The 21712-nt window shown below is 35.2% G+C and overlaps 4 protein-coding genes across 4 annotated transcripts; 2 read left to right on the top strand and 2 right to left on the bottom strand.

Annotated features, from left to right (window-relative positions):
- Positions 1 to 1455: 1455 nt before the first annotated feature.
- On the top strand, positions 1456 to 2926 carry LOC106324747 (dof zinc finger protein DOF5.3-like). The gene is made up of 2 exons (XM_013762721.1): positions 1456 to 1685; positions 1876 to 2926. The coding sequence occupies exons 1-2, from the start codon at positions 1662 to 1664 to the stop codon at positions 2623 to 2625; spliced, it is 774 nt and encodes a 257-aa protein (XP_013618175.1). The 5' UTR covers positions 1456 to 1661; the 3' UTR covers positions 2626 to 2926.
- Positions 2927 to 4251: 1325 nt separating this feature from the next.
- LOC106327890 (interactor of constitutive active ROPs 3-like) lies at positions 4252 to 8294 on the bottom strand. Its single transcript, XM_013766193.1, has 4 exons — positions 8170 to 8294; positions 6498 to 6600; positions 6019 to 6193; positions 4252 to 5799 (listed from the first exon to the last, which is right to left on the bottom strand). Exons 2-4 carry the CDS (start codon positions 6515 to 6517, stop codon positions 4393 to 4395), a joined length of 1602 nt encoding a protein of 533 aa, XP_013621647.1. The 5' UTR covers positions 6518 to 6600; positions 8170 to 8294; the 3' UTR covers positions 4252 to 4392.
- Positions 8295 to 15662: 7368 nt separating this feature from the next.
- Positions 15663 to 16088, top strand: LOC106323324 (glutathione S-transferase T2-like). Its single transcript, XM_013761466.1, has one exon. The coding sequence runs from the start codon at positions 15663 to 15665 to the stop codon at positions 16086 to 16088; it is 426 nt and encodes a 141-aa protein (XP_013616920.1).
- A 1233-nt stretch (positions 16089 to 17321) lies between these two features.
- On the bottom strand, positions 17322 to 19533 carry LOC106326710 (L-type lectin-domain containing receptor kinase I.7-like). Its single transcript, XM_013764623.1, has one exon. It carries the CDS (start codon positions 19480 to 19482, stop codon positions 17488 to 17490), a length of 1995 nt encoding a protein of 664 aa, XP_013620077.1. The 5' UTR covers positions 19483 to 19533; the 3' UTR covers positions 17322 to 17487.
- Positions 19534 to 21712: the final 2179 nt, after the last annotated feature.

Genomic DNA, 21712 nt, shown 5'->3' with positions numbered 1-21712 from the left:
AAAGGATAAAAAAATTGAAGACCCAACTATAATAAATTAAGAAATTGGGAGCCCATTTGTTAATGATTTTTTGATGCATTTTTTTTAAAAAATATAGGGGTCCCTATGCGGTCGTTTCACCCTGCTCCCCTCAGGACCGCCCCCGGAAGTAATTAGTATTTGTGAATTATTTTTGTTGTGTTTCAAGGGCATATTAATTAGATTTCAGCATATATTTGAAATGTATTGATCATGATTTGTTTTGCCCTTAACAAATATATATAGTATATGATTTGCTACGTGTAAGAGTAAGATTCATGTTTTTATTTGTCTTTAGATTGATGAATCAGAATATATAATATGGATCACAACGGGAAAAGAGACATTTGCCCACTCCTCTAGTACGATATGAAGGTACTTACTTGAAAAGATCGGTCTCATAAGGAAAAAACAAGACGTAGCGATGACTATAGGTCCCATGTGGTGACACATCGACGAACTATTGAGACATAAAAAGAGGATGAGAGTGCGTGGGAAATGAGAATCCGAGGTAGAACACCATCTCTCATCCATCATCGTACGGTCACTGTTCATCTTAATCAAGTATATCGATTTCACATTTTTGATAGCGATTGAAACCCATCATCATCATATATATTTGACTGCTAAAAGAATTTGACCCGTCCATTATTGTGGAGTAACATAGCGATAACTTAAACACACAATTTTAAGACATCATTAAAAACGGCAGAAATTATTTGACTTTCTACATGAGGACATATTAGATTAGTGATTTGATTTATATGGATAGGTTCAAATCTTAAGAAGATTTTAAAGGATTAAAAATCCAGAATGCTTTATATAAATCTTCCATTTCAATTTTTCTTATTTACCATCATATGAGGTTATACTTGTATATGCTGATTTTTTTAAACCACAAATACTACTCAAATATTTAAGCAAGAACAAAAAATTCACTCAATCATTCCAATTTTTATATATGCCTATTCTAAAGGAAATTTCTACTTTTCAGTAATAATTTTTAAAATTTATTTCTATGATAACTAATGCAATAACTTTTTCAATAATTTCAGAAAATGTTGAATACATTTTACAAACTACTTAATATATTAAGGAGATATTTGTTAAAAAAATCTAAAACTCTACAAAATCATTGATCCAATTGTCACCTCCTGTTATACTGCATGTACACAAAATTTTAAAAATACACCAGTGAAAAAATCATTATGCAATTATAAAATGTAATCAAGTAATTTATTGTTTAATTAGCTGTTCACAAAACATTTCAGTGAGGTCCAAAATACTTCATTAATGGACAGTAAGATACGATTACGTAAAAATATATTAAAAATCATAAACGGCGGCTTTATAGTCTGTTCCAAATCACGTTCCGAATTGTGGTTCACATTATTCATACAATTGTTTATGAATATCAATAAATCTCAGAATATTACATTACATAAATAATATTAGATCGAGGCCAGGACAATAGCGTGTCACTCTCCTCCCACATTCCCATGTATAAATACATATGCTTGGCGTTTCCTTTTGTTTCTACTCATATCCATCATTCTCTCTGATCTCAAGAAACAATCTCCAGCTCCTTCACATAACCCTCATACTCATCTAATAATCTTCAAGGAGTCTCAGATTCAGCTCTTATGGATCAGTTGCTACATCACCAGGTAAACGATTAAGATCCACAATTTCTAAATAGCTTTTTTTTTTGAAACATTACAATTTCTAAATAAATTTTTTTTGAAACATACAGTTTCTAACTACTTGTTTTTGTTTATTAAAATTAGAATCTTGATGGCTTTTTTTTTTTTTTTTCTTTCTATATTAGAATCTTGATGTGGTTTCTTTGTCTTTAAGGATGTTTATGGGAACTATAACAAAGCTAGAGAAGCCATGCGAGTACCATGTTCAAACCCAACACAACTAGATCACGATCAGAAAAAACCTTCTCCCGCGACTGGGGCGGCGAGGCCACAGCCACCGGAGCTAGCCCTGAGATGTCCACGTTGCGACTCAACGAACACAAAGTTTTGCTACTACAACAACTACAGCCTCTCTCAGCCCCGCTACTTTTGCAAATCATGCAAGAGATACTGGACAAAAGGTGGAACCCTAAGGAACATTCCTGTCGGAGGCGGCTGCCGGAAAAACAAACGGTCCACATCTTCGGCGACAAGAAGCCTCAGAACCACCCCGGAACCAGCTTCCCACGACGGGAAAGCGTTCTCGGCGGCGAGTTTCGGTGGGTTCGGTAACAATGAACACATTGATCTTAGCTTAGCCTTTGCCCTGCTGAACAAGCAACCTCCGGGGAGTTCTTCACAGCTAGGGTTTCCTTCAGAGTTCGGTAGCTCTCATCAGTCTGACATGGAGAGTGTGTTTGGAACAAGCCAGCAAAAGGAGAACACTGGTTATGTGTTTGGAAACGGGAGCAGCGGTTTGGAAATGGCCATGAGTGATCCAAACAAGGTCTTATGGGGATTTCCATGGCAAGTAAATGGAGAGATGAACATGGGAGGAGGAGGAGGTGGTCATGTAGATCATATTGATTCAGGGAGAGAGATTTGGACCAACATGAACTATATTAATTCTGGTGCTTTAATGTAGTTCGAATTAAAACCTCAATTGTAGTTGGGTCTTAATTTAGGGTCTGAATATCATATTTGTATTGGGATGAAAGATGGGGGATAGCTATTTTATGTAATGGTTAAGAAAATATAGATATATTAGGGCTTTTTAAAGAGTTTCAAACTTTAAGTATGGGGTTGCGCGCGGTTTGTTCTTCTGATCTAAATTAATGTTGAGTTTTTTTCTTTTGTATGTATGTTCATTGTTTCACTATGTTTTAAATGAGACATCTCCTTTGTTTTTTAAATTTGCAAAATAATTTGTCTATGGAGTTCATATAGTTGCTGGTGAAAAAAAAACAAAGAGAAGATATCAATGAAAACAATAGTTTACTAAGGAATGGAATTGTGTATGTCAATTTTAAGCCCTAATTTCTCACAGTACTGAATCCCACTAGTTATTTCTCTCAAGAGGCTTCTTAGTGGCGCGGTCAATGACGTTGATGTTTCTACTTAATTGATTTGTTTTGTCTTTTTGTCAACAAACTTCATTGATTTAGTGACGTAAAGGATCAATTTTGGTAATTGTTGTTGTATAGTTTTGATTAAATATTGGTATAATGTGGACTGGTCGCTAATTTAATATATGCGATGGAATATACGAGTACTCTATGTAGTTATTTTAATTTAGACGAGAAAATTTTGATTTTATATTGATTTTTAAGGGGTGAGAATGTAAGACCAGTAATGATGACTAAGATATCACCTAACCTAATTTTGATTAGATGGGCTAATATATATACTTAGGAGTTAAGAGAATGTTTTAAATGAATAGAAACATATCTTAGTTGGTTGGTAGTTTGCTTTACATACAGAAACACGCGTTTGTGTATGCATGTAGCAACACGCATTACGTATTATTAATATTATATATGCACTTAAATTAATGAATCAAATATGCCAATTACACTATGTTTACATACCGAGCTTGGTTATGGATTGGAACAAGTTAATATAGGTGTTGAAGATGATGAATTTTCGGAGAAGATCCAAACATCAACTGACATTTGTGTGCTAATAAACTGTGACCGATTATGAACCATATAAAAAATGTGTTTTTAGTATTTACCTGGAAGTAACCTAGTGTCAGGAAACTGTCTTTTTACCATGATAAATTGTATTTATTCAATTTGGTTACAAAAACAAACACTCTTTTGTTCTGACTAAACTCTAATCTCGTAGAATTGTATTATAATTTCGGTCTTTGTGAATTTGATCTCTAATTACTGTATCTATGGTTGGTTTTAGTGGTTAAAAACCTAATCAGAGTGTCGGGTTAATGAAATTGTGTCATAATCTAGCATCTGAATCAGAAAATACTTCCACATTATTCTCATTTCTACTATTACATACCTTCCTCTTAAGACTCGAGACCTCTCTATGTAATTGTAACCTCAAACAACATCACTGTTGTGGTTGGGTCTTATTTAAACTACACGGCCTTTGGTTAATACTCCGAATATTCCTCTCTCCGTTACAGAAGCCGCTATGGGCCTTATTTTAGGCCCAAGTGATAATTTCGTTCCTGCTAATTGAGCCCGAGGCTTTGCTGCCTTTGATGTTAACATGCAACAATAACAGAATTAACAGTCTCCCTCCTGAATACTTACTTAAACATAAAATTACCATAGCTCAAATCTTTTGAACGAGTGTTTTTTTTCTTCCAGAACATAGTTCAAACTACTAATTAACATCAATACCAGAGTCACCAGGAGTTGCTCTTATTATTATATTAGTCATTCTCCAGCTATTTCTGAGGCTTCTTCCACAAAACACCAATCTTCTTGAGCACATTCCCATTTTTCTTCTTTGCCATTTCATCATCAACATCCTCAGGGTAAGGAGAGTTCGTCTGATCACAATTCTCACCGAACTTCCCATTATTGTTTCCAGCAGAAAGCATGGAGGTAGCTGCTTCAGCAGCTTTTCTCCATTGGTTTGACTGAACTTTGAGCTTCCTGAGTTCTGTCTCCATCTCTGAGTTTGACGCTTGAGTTGCATCTAGCTGCTCGGCGACTCTAACCGCTCTCTTGCTACTCTTGTCAGCCTCTTCCATTGCAATCCCTAACTTCACCAGCGCGTCTTGTACATCTCTCTCCCTCTTGTGGATATCTGACTTCAGCGTCTCGTTCTCGTCTGAAACTATCTGGAGTTCTGTCTCTTTATCCATCATGTCCGCCTTCAGGTTCTCCATCTCCTCCCTTAGTTGCTTCAGCTCAGCTTCAACATCTGTCTCCTTCTGGCTCTTCATCAGTTTTGAGTATAGGTTATCTTTCTCCTCTGAAACAAACTGTAGTTCCGTTTCCTTGTCTACCAGCCTCGCCTTTAGCTCGTCTATCTCGGAGTTAGCTATCTTCAATTCAGACTGGAGTTCAGCTTGTATCCTTAACCGAGAAGAAGCCTCTACGTTCCCCTCTTGGTCTTTTTGTTCAGAAGCTTCTAGAGCTGCTCTCAGTCTCTCTACCTCACATCTCAAGGAAGATACTTGTTCATAGTCTTTAAGCAAAGTTTCATTGTTTTCCAAAACCTCTGGATTGGCATGAAGTTTAGTCACAACACCTTCAAGCCATCCCATTCTAGCTTTTGTCTGTTCAAGCTCTGCAGCCATCTTCTTATAGCTTTCAACTGCTTTTGCGCCATCTGACTTCAGTTCCTCTACTGCCTTTTTAGCATTCTCCAGTTGCCTAAGAGTTTCAGTGGCTAAAGCCTCGGTTTCAGCCTCTGACACATCACAGTCCTTAAGCTGGTCCCTAAAATTCTCGACTAAGAAAAGTGTGTCCATTAAGTTTCCCCTCAGAAGGTGAATCTCCGAGTTACGCAGCTCCGCCTGTTTCACATGACCAGCTTCAGAAGAAGCCACCATCTCGATCTGAAGCTTGAGTTGTCTGATCTCCTGAACAACAACAGCCAATCCTCTCCTTTCATCAAACTCCAAATCACATTCCTCCAAGGCTGAAACTTCCAAAGACTGGTTCTGAGTCTCCTGGAGCTTAGAGGAAACTTCTTGTAGCTCTTTCTTGGACTCTTCTGTTTCTTCCTCTGCTTGCTTCTTTGCTGTCTCAGACACTGTTACTTGATCTTTCGCCTTCTTCAGCTCCTCTTGAAGCTGAGAGACTAGCGATTCAAGCTCCGTTATTCTGCTTGGCCTCTTTTTCTGTTAACAAACAAGCATGGCAGTGTTATGGAACAGACTAGCTGCATTTTCATCTCTCAACTACTCCAAACTAAATGCTATAGGCCCCAAAGTCAATACAGAAACATGTTATGATGGAACGGTTTGTTTTGGATCAAGCAAATAAAAGAGAATCTATTAAATCATTTTCAAGACCCTTAGATTGAATCTGAAACAAGCTTTAGTACAAGAGGCTCATACCTCGGAGACAGGGCTGCGTGGAGACCTACGGTCTGAAACTTTTGGGCTTTTATCCTTTGGTGTTCTGCTATTAGCTGAGACAGGAGATGAAGAGGAGTCAGGCTCTAGCGCTGGTATCTTCAGTGGCCGAGCAGCTCGAGGAGACACCTTCTTGGGAACATCTTGAGATCCATTTCTGCCCCCAAACACACACAAAGATTAAAAACAAGAAGATATTCACACCCAACGGTTGCAAACAAATGTGCCAGAGAAAGGAAAAAAAAAAACTTTTTACTAATAGTAACAGATCATTAGAGGTTGAGATTGGTTTTTTTGATTAAACAGAAAGCAATAAGTATTGAGGACCACAAGAATGCAACCTTTAAGATTCAGTGTAGAAAAAAACAAATCCCACAAGAAAACCACACAAGGGGAGAAGAATCAAGCCATAAATGCAAAGAAAAAACTACTATATAGAAAGACAAGAACCAAGATTTTACCTTGCCTTCTGGGTCATCATACTGTGATATTATCCCTCAAATGCACAGGATGAGTATCTTTTGGGTTTACCGAAAAGATATGTCCAGCTTCTTCAATGTAGCCCTGACCCACCAAGAAGTGTAGAGAGCTCATGAATATTTATTGCAGAAAGATGGAGACACATATAACAAATCCAATGGCAGAAAAAACATGATAGGAGTTATTACAAAGAAAGAATAAAGAGTAAAAAATATACTAACGTCTGTAATCTAATCTATTACTAGAAAATGAACATTTTAACGAAGATATAAACTGTTTTCTTACACTTCTTACTAATGTCTTATGTTGACTTAGAGAAACGTTGGATTCTGTCACAATCAAACTTCTAATTTATAACAAATGCATGGCTTCTTTTTTTGTTTGCTTTTAAGACTATTTATATTTCTAATCTGCTCAATCACAGCTCTAGAACACCACAAAACAATCTTGGTATTTGATATTTTATCTAAGGAGAATACAAGAGTTTAGTCAATAATTTATAAATGAGAAAGATACAATCAGAGTCAAAATCTCAGGTGAACCAAAAGCATAATGCCAAAACGCCAAATGATGATTTAAAAGACTGTATTTTGTTCTGGAGTTACACAAATAAACCCAAACAAAACAAAGAGAAGAGCAACTTATATCATGACACTGTAACCATTGATGTTAACTACACAAGCAGTTTGAATATAAAGTCACAAAAAAAGGAAACGTCCTTTTGTTGCCCTCTTGACTATGTAATGTTCACAACCTATCATCATGTAAGGCTGGTACCAAGGGGTCCTACACACAACTACACAAGCAGCACACAATGTGGTAGATTTACATTAATGTCCCTACAAGATTAACAAGCTGGGGTTAAAACTGTCGTTTTTTTACATCAAGTTCCAACCTTTCCTCCATTATTGCCGTGAAAGGAGGCGACTTAGACGTTGAAGAACTACTACCATGATTCATAACAAATGACTCTAAACATCTTTCACATGAAATTTATATATAAATCAATACTAAACTCAAAGACAAGACAAGCAGAAATAAAATAAAATATACTATATGATTTACTGGATGAACTTTTCCATGAAAAAGGAGAATCTAGTTTATAAAAAAAAAAATTGAGTGAATCAAGCAATCACATAAAGTAAGCATAAGCAAACAATCACAGGGCAGCACAGGAGTAGCTTCAACATTTAACCTTAAAAGTTACAAAAAACAAAGAAAAAAGGAGTTTTTTTTTAAATATATAATTAGACTATATATGAAGAACTATAAGCTGAAATAAGAATACCACAAAATAAAAGAAGAAGAAAAAAGGAGACATCTTTGGTGTTTCAAGCTCCTATAAGGCTAAACCCTATATTTTAATTCCATGGAGAAAATAATTCAAGTTCCCAAGATATTCATTCATGTACAATGAAGGAATGAAAACACACAAAGACTCGAGCTTTCTTCAATTAAACGAAACTAGAAACGTAAAATGCGGAATATAAAAAAAAAGGGAACTTTTTTACACGGAAAAGAAACTACATTTTTGCAGGAAAGCAGTGTAGCTAAAGGTCTCATGGTAGTATTGATCAGAATCAAAATCAGAGGAACAACAAAAATGTGGAAAAAAACATCAAAAGGGGTAGAGAGAGATTTGAGAAGCAAAACCTGAATCAATAGAGTAAACCAGTGCGAGATGTGAGAGAGAGAAGTGGGTAGAGTATAATGTGTGTGTTGTGGGTTTGGGCAGTGAGTAGTTTGAGAGAAAAAGAAAAGAGGAGAGAAGGGAACATAAAAGGTTATTCCAAAACGCAGCCAGACAAAGCGTACTCCTTTGTCGTTTTGACTGTATAGTGTGTTCTCCATTCATTATTTTTGAATTTCAATTTCCGGTTTTCGGACCCGGGAATCTTTCATACACTACATTTTTTGTTATGTTACTTTAGGCATTTTTTTTTTATCAACACTTTAGGCAATTATTAATTGTATAATTTACATTAATTGTATAGTTTCTTATTCACTTGTATTTTCTCAACAATTGATTTATTGTCTATTTTCGCCAACCTTCCCTTGTTTCCTCCGTAAATTATATCAAAACTAAATTCTTTGTCCGCGCTACGCGCGGAAAATGCTTTTAACTAAATACATTAATTTTAAGGTGAAAATCTCTTAAAATATTGAAAATGTATTTGCTAATTTTAATTAAGATTTGATTGGATGTCTTATAACTTTTTTCTAGTTAGGGAGAAAAAATTTGTGAATGAATTGATGAAGATAGATTTAATGCACTTATTATATTCGAAGGCATAGTACAATAATTTGCTGGGATACAAATAAAGAAACATATTGCTTTAATTTGTCTTGATGTTTTTGTTTCGTTGAATAGGTGAAGTTGCTCTTGAGTTCATTATTTGGTTGACTTGTTATTAGTCCTTTGAGGTGCTTGATGTATTTGATTAAGCTTTTAAAATAAAATCTTGTTGCTAGTGATGAAGCTAAGTTGTAGTTTTCCCGCAATAGTGAGTGTATTATTTGTATGAACAATAAATTAAATATAGATCGCTTACCTTTAGATAGTCTTGGGATGATGCTTGTGACGATAACAACTTGAAATTTTCGAGCTTATGACGATAAAATTATCTATTTAAATGATGTTCCGTCATATTAGTGAGTTTTTATGTCAAATTTATATTTTGTATATTTAATAACACCTTATTGTGTTTTTATGGTTTTAATAAATGTGTTTGTAATTCTATTTTTATTGCTACGATCATGATTTTTTAGTGATCAATGATAATTTAATTTTAACATTATGTATTATATTTTATCATATATTTTCTATTTAGATTTTCCAATCTTCATGCTGTCATTTATTTTATAATCATTTTAATTAGGTAATAGGTTTAAAACATGTAAATAAAACTGTGTATGTTGTAAATTTAGACTTTTTAGCGTAACTGAGCACTATAAATTATGAAAATTATAAATAAATAAAATTATGGGAATTATAATATGATTTTATTTTACTAAATCTTTCTTACTGTGTTTATTTGTTGTTTTATTTCATATTTTTAAAATTTTATTGGCCGATTGTTTAATTGTAGAGAATTTCTATTTCCAATTTTTGTACCTTCATTCTATCTTTTTGTTATTATTTAAAGGATCTGATATTTTTTAGTAGTGTGTATGATATTTACAAATTTGTTTACTATCTTTCTATTAAGAAAAAAATATAATGAAAATACTAATGTGATTGAATATATTTATCACAATATTTACAATATATTTTGATGACATATATTTTTAGTCATTCTTGAGTCTATATGAAAATTTATTTGCAAATAAGTTGTATGTTGCTGTCTGTATATATCACCCAGCCGTTATGCTTCCGGGTCATATACCTTAAAAGTCTTCGATTGATTTTTGTTTGTTTTGTTTCTCCAATTACAATGTATATAGTCTTTGTATGGTTTGATCATTTCTTTTTTTTTTCCTGATCAAACTACTGATATCATTAGATAGAAAAATTACACTTCATAAATGGAGTGAGTGTTTGTACGAAAGAAAACCGATTTAGCCACTAATATATTGAGATATCATAATATTAGAAGGTATGGAAACTCTTCCCTATTGTCTTGAGCTAGATATAGTTTAGATGTTGTCAACTGACTTTTTTTTTATCAAGTTGTCATTGATTCTATTTTTGTAATAACTGGAAAACATCGTTATGTCTTACTTACATCACATGTAATTGGTTTGTATAGTCTTTTGTACGGTTCAACCATTTCTAATATATTGAGAATATCATAATATTAGATGTTTGCTTAATTATAAATTAACAATATTTACATTTTATATAATTATAAAAATATCAAAAATCATAATATTATAATAAATATAAAAATTATATTTAGAAAGCTATAGTTTTAATTTTTTTTAAATTATAGAAAATATTTTTATTTAAAAAAATTATAATATTAATTAAAATAATATAGATATATTTTAGTATTTTTATAATTAAAATTTAAAAATTTTATTGAATATTTTTTATTTTTGTATTTATATTATTTAAAAAAAAAGAAAAAAAAATATCCTCCCGCAACCGCAAACGTCAACTGTAACCAGCTTTTGAATTTTTGAGGTTTAGAACGGTTTAAAGCGGTTTAGAGCGGTTTGAATGATTGTTGCAAAACGCCAACAACCGCTACCAACCGCAAAAGCTGCGTTTACGGGTGGTAGCGGGGAAACTAGTCGTACCCTTAGTATAGGCTATGCACCCATGAACCCGTCCATCGGTCCGCTTCATTTGGACTCACAGGTTTTGGTCATATGATTGTCAACTGATAAAGTAATATTTAAGGTCTGACTGGTTCAAACGCAGCGGTTGCACTTGCGGGAGTTTGTGGAAGTGGGTGGCTGCGATTTTAAGCATTATTAAGTGTTTTGTATAACTAGCATAACATTTGAAAATTATTGCGTTTACAGGTCATTTTGATTGGTTTACCCACATTTGAAAAAATCAATTAATAAAACATTATTTAATAGACAGAAAGTTTAATTACAAAAATGCTAATTTTAAAACTCAATATAAAATAATAAATATAAAACTATATTTATAAATAATATTATTATAATAAATATAAAAATTATATTTATAAATCATATTATTATAATAAATATAAAAATTAAATTTATAAAATAATAGTACTAAACTTTTTTATATATATATATATACATATATTAGTATTTATAAAAACTTATATATAATTATTTATTTTTATATTTACATAATTTAAAAAAAATGAAAAAAATTTACCAGCTTTTAATTTTGAGAGGTTTGGAACGATGTAAAACGGTTTGTGTGATTGTTGTAAAATGCCGACAACCGCTACCGACCGCAAAAATTGCGTTTGTGGGCGGTAGCGGATAAACCAGTCAGACCCTTAATTAATGGATCCTTTGGCTTTTCCATCGCCTTACACATACCCCATATAAAAGAATACTATCAAATACTCAATTTCGCATCTTAATAATTAAGTTAGGTCATAGAAAATTAGAAATGATATTGTTTACGTATATTTTCTTCGAAATAATACATGCAGAAGCAACAGAGGGGAGTGAAGTTTTTGATAACAAACTCGAGAATAAGCCTTTCTAGACATATATTTGGCTATTTGCTTCTTGAATAATTGATGAATGTTCCCTCTGTTTCCTTGTTTGATCTAAAGTAAAATGTGAAATCTAGCTCATTTTGTCTCTTTAGCTAAACCATTCCAGAACTCCACCGATTCTAGATCAGCGTGATGCTCGATTGTGGTTCCAAAACCTAGAGTTCCTGAGGTTCAGACGAAGTGATAAAATGTAAGGCGAAGCCTCTCAGATGTAACCACCAGCCATCCATAACACACAATGAATGATTCTGCAATTAGAAAGGGGTCTCATTTGTGTTTACTAATCTAAAGATCTGAGTCTGAGATATGTGAAAAAGGAAGATGATGAGATTACGTTAACCCCGAAGGTGAGATTCAATAATTATAAAAATTCAAACTACACATACAAAAGGAAAGTTGAAAGCGTTATCCATATAATCAGTTCTTTCATGAGATTATTTAATAAAGGAAGGATGTATAATGATTCTTACATTTCCTTCGGTTTCAGAATCCTCATAGCTTATCCTCATAGCTTGACAGATTGTAGAGAAGGACCACGTCTTGTCTTTTTGATCAGTTCTTTGTATTCCCAGAGAACAACATATTGATGGAGTGATCTGTTCTTGATCTTGTTCCTCTTGATCTTATCTTCCACTGAATCTCCTCTTTAATTAAATCTGATAAACATAAAAAAATAGGCAACGAAGTTGACTTTCGTTTTGGGTCTTAGTGGTTCGATCCGATAGCTATTAAACTTAAGCGGCATTCCTCTAACAGACAGCAGCAACAAAAACGATTTGGTTAACTGAGTCACTTCACTGTAACGAAACATGATATAAGTTGGTACATCACAAGTGACTGAATACGCTGAAAGTTTCAGACAGAACAGCTAAAATATATAAGATGGGACTTTGTTTAACAGAAGAAGATGATGTCCTGATGACAGAAACTCATATCATGTTTGAGAGTTCATTTCAAGACTAAGAACGCAATAACTGAATCATTATCAATATTATTGATTCAATACTCCTAAAACACGTATAGTAAGTAGGTAACGATATAGTGATCTAGGAAAATAATTTATCGTGGATCCAGAAAGAAGGAGATCAAGGAACGAACCAGCCACGAATGCAAGAGCTGTAATCAGAGTTCGTGTCCTAGTAATAGTGATGATCATGATAGCAGACAGTGATTGTATTGTTCTGGTGGAGGCTGAGGCTGAGGCTGAGACTGAGAAGTACCCTGATAGGCGCCTTCGTAAGGAGGACACTGAGGCGTTTGAGGTGGAGGTCCGGATGGATATCCCAGAGAAAGATACTGAGATTGGTAAGATAATCAATTTGATCACCAGGGAAAGAGAGATTTAGATTTGAGCCAGAATATCAAAGGGTTCTTTCTTCTACCGCAAGGAATCCTAACAAAATAAGAAGTGGATTACGATATTACATACCTAGAGGAGGATACGATTCATGCGCTTTAGCTTTGGAACTGTTAGGGGTTCATCACCATTACTTTAGCTTAGAAGAGTTTCGGGTTTATTTGAGGTAAGTGTAGACGAAGCGGTTTATAAAGGAGTATAAAGAAAGGGAAGTGAAACGAATTCTTCGAGAGGGGAGTGAAGAACATAATTGATTGTTGAAGAGACTAACGGAGATTTACTGGTATAGGAAAAAGACAAGACGGAGTCCCTATGAAAGAAACGATCAACGCTTCATTTGAGAGGTGGGCTTGATCTGGGCCAATCCTTAATATTATAAACCCACACGAAGAAGCCTATTTTTATGCATTTTCGACTTGAACTGATATACACTGTGAATGAATGAGTGAATCAAAACTAAATTTTCTTAAAGGCAATAAAATGTCAAATGAAAATCAAAATACAGGAAAATCTGTTCTAAACCATCACACGCGAAGTTGATAATTAGTTTTCATATTGTTTTTGAGTTTTTTTTATCAATTGTCAAGATTGTTGTTATATTTTGTTTTAGAGTAGATAACACAAAATATACACTTTTGTAGTTTCAAAATGTGTGTCTAGATGTAAATATTTAAGTAAATCATCTCTCTTGTTTTGTAGCTTTTGGAAAATCTATAATGCTTGACTGTCTTTACTCTAAGACCACATGCAACGCGGGATGTTAGCTATTTCTTAGCGCTAATCCTTGGGCAAATCAGGATAAAATACTATTATTAAATTAGCTTGAGCTAAGAAAGAATCATTAATTAAGGATTGTTCGGCTTTGGTCCTAGATGAGCTGGCAACATTTGATTCGTGCGGAGAAGTGTTGTGTTTCGTATGGGGAAAGTGAAACTTTCATTTTCGCGTCTCGAGCTGAAAAAAAAACCTCTCCATCTCTAAAGGCGAAAGCAAAGGCGATTCGGCGATCCGCTTCGTTGAAGGTAAATCCGGTCGTTTAAACTCATTATTTTTTTCTTATGGAGTTGATGCATGTTGATTTCATCAGTTTTTAGGGATTCGATTGTGGGGTTTGAATAGATTTTGGGATTAAAATCGAATTGGGGATTTAATTCGAATTAGGGTTTCCGTCTGGGTTTGCTATTCTCTTCTTTTCGACAAGCTTCTTTGTTGTTTCGTCGCGATTAAGGGTTCGATTGAGTTGTAAATCGATTTAGGGTTTCTAAATCGATTTAGGGTTTTCTAATTTGGGGCTTTTGATTCGATTATATTTTTTTTGTTCTTGTAGGTTCTAAATGGAGGAAGAACTGCGAGATAAGAATGCACACAAAGCATACTACAACATGCTTCATTTCATTTCAGATGCCTAACAGGGAATTCCCAAGTTGTGCCCCTATGGATCTATCACGAAGGAGTTCGTCGACGAAGAGGATACATATGACTACCTCCCTGGGAAAAGATACTTCATCTGCAAAGACTAGCAGGTTCAAAATATTTTGTCTCTTTATACTCCATATTGATTTGCTGTTTGATAAATCATTTTATGTTTTGTCAGAATGACGGGCTGCATTTCAGGCAACCATGGGTTATGGGTGTGCAACAAGAGATTGAGAGGCTCAAACAACGGTTTCACGAGCAGGAGAAGCTTCTGCGAGAGTGCGAGGCGCTTAAGGTTAGTTTATAACTTAACGTTGATTGCTGTTTGTACAATCTTTCTAACATATTGTTTGTTTTCTCTGATGTCTCTTCAGGCCAAGGTTAAGATGCTGCTTCAGCGTGTGTCTGAACTTGAGAGAGTCCGCTGAGGTTAGTGTTTTGAACTCTTTAAATCTCTAGTTCAAAATTCCCAGTTTGAATTCATACGGATTTAATTTTGTAGTTTGAGAACAAAGTAGGATAGTGTGTGTGTCTCCTTGTAGTTTGAGAACAAAGTAGGATCGTGTGTGTGTAACTTTGTAGTTTGAAAACAAACTAAGATTGTGCGTGTGTCTCCTTGTAGTTTGAAAACAAACTAGGATTGTGACTGGTTAACGTTGTAGTTTGAAACTTAACTTCGTAGTTTAAATGCACACCAAACCACCATTAAATTGTGCCTTAACTGCTTCTTTTAGACTAAAACATTCATTTAATTGTCGTGAGCTGTTCTGATATGACAATTTTCTACTAGGCTTCAATGTTGTTAATGTAGAATCCTTTATTTAATCCTCTGTGTTTCTACTAGAGAAACACATACTTCTTCCTAAATGGCAAATAACAATGGTTATGTTAACCTATTAGCGAGCCAAGGGTCAATTGACCTTGGCTCATCACAACCTTTTTTCTTTACCGGTCAAAGTAGTGATGAGTCTAGTGTCAAAGAGAGGAGAAAGTGGTCACCGAAGGAGGATTTAATCCTCATAGGGGAGTGGCTCAACACCAGCAAAGACCCAATAGTGAGTAATGAACAAAAAGTCGGTGCCTTCTGGAAGAGAATTGTAGAGTTCTACAACTCCAGTCCTCTCCTGGTTGGGACTATCCCACGAGAACTTGGGCAATGCAAGCAAAGATAGGCTAGGATCAATAATTTGGTCTGTAAGTTTGCTGGCTGCTACGACATGGCACTGAGGGAGCAGACAAGCGGGCAAAATGACAATGATGTGATGAAGTCTGCCTTGGATATCTTCCACAGTGACCAGAACCAGAAGTTCAACTTGGAACACGCGTGGAGGGAGCTTAGGCATGATGTGAAATGGTGCTCCACCTATCTTGAGAAGGAAAAGCGCAAACCAGTGGATCCTGTTGATGGCGAAGGGGCAGTGCCAAAGCCAGAAGAGAGACCAATTGGGGTTAAGGTTGCGAAGGCTGCTAAAAAGAGGAAGAAAACTGGAAAAGAAGAAGAATTGGCAAAGCTTGAGAATTTGTTGGAGATCAAAAAACAAATCTCAAAGCAAAGTTTCCTAGAGAGTTTGCTTGCAATGCCCGAGCCTCTCTCTGAGATGGAATCAGCTCTCAAAATGAAACTTATGTTGGATTTGTTGTAGGGTTTGTTAGCTCTAACCTTAGTTTCAGATGTTTGCATTAGACTAGTTTCAGATGTTTGCATTAGACATAAGTGTAGTTGTCATTTCACATTTACATACGTAATTTTTCTCTACTTACACACGTGATTTTCCTCTGCTTACACACGTGATTTTCCTCTGTTTCAGGTGAAGTACAAGACCATGTGCTTGTTGAAGACAAAAGCTGGTATCTCTTCTCTGTTCAGTCACGGGTGGTTTGTCTCTTTCTCCTGGTATTTCGATGTGAACCAAGTCACGGGTTATTTGTATCTTTCTGTTTGTATTTTCATGTGTACCAAGTCGTGTAGCATGTTGCCTTTATAAGTCTGTCTGTAGACTCGGATGTTTATGTGAACCAAGTCCTTTGTGCTTCTTATTCCTTGTACTGTCTCAAAAATGGATTTAATGATGTTTTAGTGTATTCTATTTCCTTTGCTTGTACTATCTATTTACAAACCAAAGGATTTAAAATCCTCAAAAAACCTCGCTGATTCAGCAATCCTCAAAAAATGGCGTACTACCTAACAGACGGTATATATCCAAAATGGTCAACATTTATCCAATCTATCACACTCCATTAAGGTCCTAAAGCAGAGTTATTTGCTAAAGTTCAAGAAGCAACCCGAAAAGATGTGGAGCGTGCTTTTGGTGTGTTGCAAGCTCGATTTGCGATAGTGAAAAACCCGGCTCTATCATTGGACAAGGAAAAAATATGGAAGATTATGAGAGCATGTATCATACTGCACAATATGATAGTCGAAAATGAACGAGGTGGATACACTCTGTACGATACATCTGAATTTGAAGAAGGAGACTCGACCAGAAGTTCACATGTAGAGCATATTAACAACATGCCTTCACATTTTGGTAATATGCTTGGCCTACGGAATCAGGTTCGAGATAGGCGTACACACGAAGAATTGAAAAATGATTTAATAGAAAATATTTGGAACAAGTTTGGTAATGATGAAGATGTATAATTATTGTATGTTTTCTTTTAATCATTGAATAAATAAAAATTTTAAATTTAAATGTTTTACAAATTTAATATTTTTAATTCTTAAAGACTTCATATTGGATAACACCATTGGACATACATTTTAGAGTAAAGTCCTTAACTATTCAAAAAGCAAAAAAAATTATATTATATTGCTAAAGACTTCAATTGTGGGTAACACCATTAGAATTGCTCTTACATTCTCCATTCAAGACTGATATTTTGTTTAAATTCTTGCAATTGCTTCTCTAAATATAAGGCAAGCTGTTGTCACTCTTTTATTCTAAGGCCATGAGGCAGTTTAAAGAATGGACATGGTGTGAGCATATGAATGAAACAGTCGATATTAAGAGGGCCAAAAAAGAGGGAAGTTGTTAGAAACTTTCATCGTCCACTTCCGTAGACGATTGAGTGAGTCATAAACATAGAGTTGTTGGATGAGGAAGAAGATAGCTGTGATAGTGAAGGAAGCATGAGCTGTGGTGGTGGGGTGATAACTCCAATCCCGGGAGAATATGGCCAAAACTCCGGCAAAGCTAGGTTCCCGTTTAAGTATTGCACCACTTGTTCCATGGACGGTCTTGCACTTGGAGCAAGGTTTGCACATAGCAAACCGACTTTCAGAACTCTCTCAACTTCCTTTGATGAGAACTCTGCCAACCTCGGATCTATAGCATCAATCAAAGAAGATCTTTTCCAGCAATCACAAACCCATTTGATCAGAAACCGCTTTGCAGCCGACAAGCCAGGTTCCACTGGTCTCCTCCCACAGCTTACCTCAAGCAAGAAAACACCAAAGGCGTATACATCAGTTCCAGTGGAAGGTCCCATTGTTGAAAGCTCAGGTGCCATGTAACCAACAGTTCCAACTGCAGCCGTTGTGGTGGTTGGATCAGTCCCTCGGTCGTATAACCTGGACATACCAAAATCTCCCAACCTTCCATTAAACTCCGCATCCAACATAACGTTAGCAGCTTTGATATCTCTGTGTATAACAACTTGATCAGCTTCCGTGTGTAAGTAGCTAAGAGCTGACGCAATGTCATTGACGATGGCAAATCTTCTCCACCAAGGGAGAGTCGATCTATCAGGATTAAACAAGTAATGGTCAAGGCTACCATTTGGCATGTACTCAGAGACCAATAATAACTCATGTTTCCTCCTGCAATACCCAAGAAGCGGCACCAAGCTCCGGTGTTTTAGCCTCCTCATGCAAACGATCTCAGCGACAAATTGCTTCATACCTTCCTCACCGTCATGCGATACTCTCTTCACAGCCACTTCTCTCAGTTCTAGTGTTCCTTTGTAGACCTCACCGAAACCTCCTCTCCCAAGAAACTCATTTCTACTGAACCCTTTAGTTGCTTTGTATAGAGACTTATAGGAATACCTGAACGGACCATATTCCTTCTCCCATTCCTCTCTTACCTCGGCGTACAAGTTCTTCCTATACATATAAGCTGCTCCAGTAAGAAGACCCAAAACTAAGAAAGCTATTAAACCAAGAAGAGCATCAAGCACCAGAGATGTAGACTTGATTTTATTGTGGGGATGGGGAACTTTGGGGAGCTTTGAGACGTCAATCTTCTGAAGAGACGCCATGGTTTTGCTGAAACTCCACCCGAGTATGTACTGATAGGTCATGGTTGACCCGGTTGCACCAGAAAACCCGACAAACATTCTTCTACCTTGCACAATCTCGGTAAGATTGATGGACGTTGATGACAAAAGAGGCTGGCTTGGTTTCTTGTTTCTGAGAGGAGCCAGTGAAACGTTGAGTGTTGTTCCTTCATAATCCACCCATACTTGAATAGGATCTCCACTCAATAGTTTTATGTCTATCTTTCTACCTTTCTTGTCTGAAAAGTAAGATGCGTTGGCAGAGATCACAGACTTTGCACTGTTCACATCAATCCCAACATGATTATCACTGATGTCTCCTACATCTGGAGCTTTAGCTATATCAAGCTCAACAGCCAACACACGCGTGGAATCAGATCCGTTCGCGTTGAAAAGACCGAAGAATCGACTAGGTTCCGCGCCTTTGAAGTCAGTGGAGTGAGACACAAAGAACGCCATGCCGTGTCCACTGGTCTCGCCTACAGGGAGCAGCGCACAAACGAAATGTGTTGAGAAAGAGATTGGCTCAGATGAGTTGAAGTCAACTGGCTCCTGAAAGAAAGCATGACCTATTTGCGTTGCTGTCGCATTTGTCAGCTGCAGGACATGTTTTTTTGGAAGGATTATTGCACTGCCGTCAAGATGAAGACGATGATCTCCTTGGTCAAAGCCGTTGTAGACAAACGACGTGTCATGTTGAATTGATGGGTAAACACAGTATAACATCAAGATGATTCCTAGAAGCAATCCTTGAATCATGGGTAATGAAACAAGAGAGAGTTTTGTTTCTTCCTTTTTTTTTTTGCTTTCTCTGATACAAATGGTTGTAGTAGAGACCCCATTGAAGATGAATTGACATCAAAGTTAAATATTGATAGAATAATTTAGAATCTTTTACAGTATAATGCCTTTTCCTTGGTAAGACTTTTCAAACACATGACCTAGTCAAGACAGCAATGGATTTGAGTATGACTTCAAAGTCAACTCTTTTAACTTACAAGTTAACGAATAACACCTTCTCTATAATATAATATGCATATGTTATACGTCAATATTATTGTGAAGATCAACTTTTAAGGAAGAATAGTATTCATAGCCAGAGTATAACCTTCCTCAAAGTTGACTTGAACATTAATAAATGAGGAAGATAAATCTTCAATAATCTGCTCTACATCTTCAAAATTATTCATAATTAGAAGAATTACATAAGAGACTTGCTTAGTTTAATCCAGAGCAATTTCAAAAAAAAACAAAAAAAAAAATATATATATATATATATATATAATTTTTCCCATTTTTGAGTATGTGATAACCATATAACCATAGAAAAAATCTAGAGAATTCAAATGCAAGGAACAAAACCTTAACCATGGTCAAGTCAAATCTTATAATCCATGACACTGAGATGTAAATGGAGAGAAGTGCTGAAGCAAAAGCTCTTGCAGAACCTATCTCAAAATCAGTCTCAAAGCTCCCTTGTACCTAGATTTAGACAAAATATCTAGACCCAAAAATATAAACCCACCTAAACCGAAATTAAAATTTGAATGAAATACAAATAATTTGAAAGTTGAATCAAGCCAATCAAATCAATAGCAATGCCATACACTTTCTTATGCTCCTCATTTATTAATGTTTGTATTAACTTGCTATGTTATTGTTATCATCATATTGTAATGTTTGTATGGTCATTTAGCGATGATTGTATAGTCAATATATGACTTTGTAAGATCATGAAAAAGTTTTTGTACATTTGTTATCATCTATATATTTTGGTTTGCATGGTATATGCATCTTTAATTGATCAGTCAATAGAAAATACTTTGGATCAGCTTTTTCATCATGCACATTAGAGGTAATGAAACTATCAATATTTTCTGAACAAATGTACAACCCTACCTACAACCCTACCTAGGTAGGGTGAACCTTTAAATTCACCTCAGATGAATCAAAATGTCACGTAGATAATTAAATTAAAAAATTAAAATTTATTTAAAAATAGTTAAAAAAAAATAACGTCAATTTTAACGACGCTGACACAGCCAACTAAACCGTAACCCCTAAATCTTAAATTCTTAGCCCTAAAACTTAAATCATAAACTCAAACTCTATACCCGTAAACCCAATATGTATACTCTAAACCCAAATCTTATACCCTAAACCCAAACCGTAAACCTTAAATCCAAACCCTATACCCTAAATCCAAATCCTAAGCCCTAAACCCAAATCATATACCCTAAACCCAAATCTTAGATTTAAAACCCAAACCGTAAACCCTAAACCCAAACCCTAAAGACGCTATAGGGTTTGAGTTTGAGGTCTAGGATTTAGGTTTAGGGTATATGGTTTGGGTTTAGGGTATATGGTTTGGGTTTAGGATTTATGGTTTGGGTTTAGGGTTTATGATATACGGTTTGAGTTTAGGGTATTGAGTTTAGGTTTAGGGTCTAGAGTTTAGGTTTAAAATTTAAGATTTCAGATTTAGAATTTAAAATTCAGGGTTTAGGGTTTAGCTGCTGGCGTTAGTGTCGTTAAAATTTGCGTTATTCTTTTTTTTAGCTATTTTAAAATAATTTTTATATTTTTTATTTAATTATCTACGTGACACTTTGATTGATCACAGAACGAGAGGTGAATTTAAAGATGAACCTAAGTTTTGTTCATATTTTCTACATTTGACTATTATTGATTTTTGTAGCCATAAAAGTATATATGTATGATGAAGACCATGTTTCTGAATGCATAAACTAGTTCCAAGTTGAACAAGTAGGAGTAAATTCCAATGAAAGTTAATGCACATCTAGTCCAAGACATAACTAGTGTTCTTAAGATTTTGTTTGACCCGTTAATACCGGTTGTGAATGCATCACATGCAGCATTGCGTAGTCTCCTTTATGTCATTTATGTTCAGATATTGTGTCAGATGAAGAATCTTTATTGTTAATTTATCCAATACTATACTAGCATTAAAGAAGTCCAGTTTGTAAAG

This window comes from Brassica oleracea, chromosome C2 (assembly GCF_000695525.1).
Source record: "Brassica oleracea var. oleracea cultivar TO1000 chromosome C2, BOL, whole genome shotgun sequence".
Lineage (NCBI taxonomy): Eukaryota > Viridiplantae > Streptophyta > Magnoliopsida > Brassicales > Brassicaceae > Brassica > Brassica oleracea.
This window is presented reverse-complemented; position numbering and strand designations above follow the sequence as displayed.

Excerpts from the sequence above, each read along its gene's own strand:
- LOC106324747 (XM_013762721.1), top strand. The coding sequence starts at position 1,662 with ATGGATCAGTTGCTACATCACCAG. Across the intron at positions 1,686-1,875 it reads ATCAGTTGCTACATCACCAG|GATGTTTATGGGAACTATAA; the intron begins GTAAACGATTAA and ends TTTGTCTTTAAG.
- LOC106327890 (XM_013766193.1), bottom strand. The coding sequence starts at position 6,517 with ATGATGACCCAGAAGGCAAG. Across the intron at positions 6,194-6,497 it reads ATGATGACCCAGAAGGCAAG|AAATGGATCTCAAGATGTTC; the intron begins GTAAAATCTTGG and ends GTTTGGGGGCAG. Across the intron at positions 5,800-6,018 it reads CACGCAGCCCTGTCTCCGAG|AAAAAGAGGCCAAGCAGAAT; the intron begins GTATGAGCCTCT and ends GTTTGTTAACAG.
- LOC106323324 (XM_013761466.1), top strand. The coding sequence starts at position 15,663 with ATGGCACTGAGGGAGCAGACAAGCGGGCAAAATGACAATGATGTGATG.
- LOC106326710 (XM_013764623.1), bottom strand. The coding sequence starts at position 19,482 with ATGATTCAAGGATTGCTTCTAGGAATCATCTTGATGTTATACTGTGTT.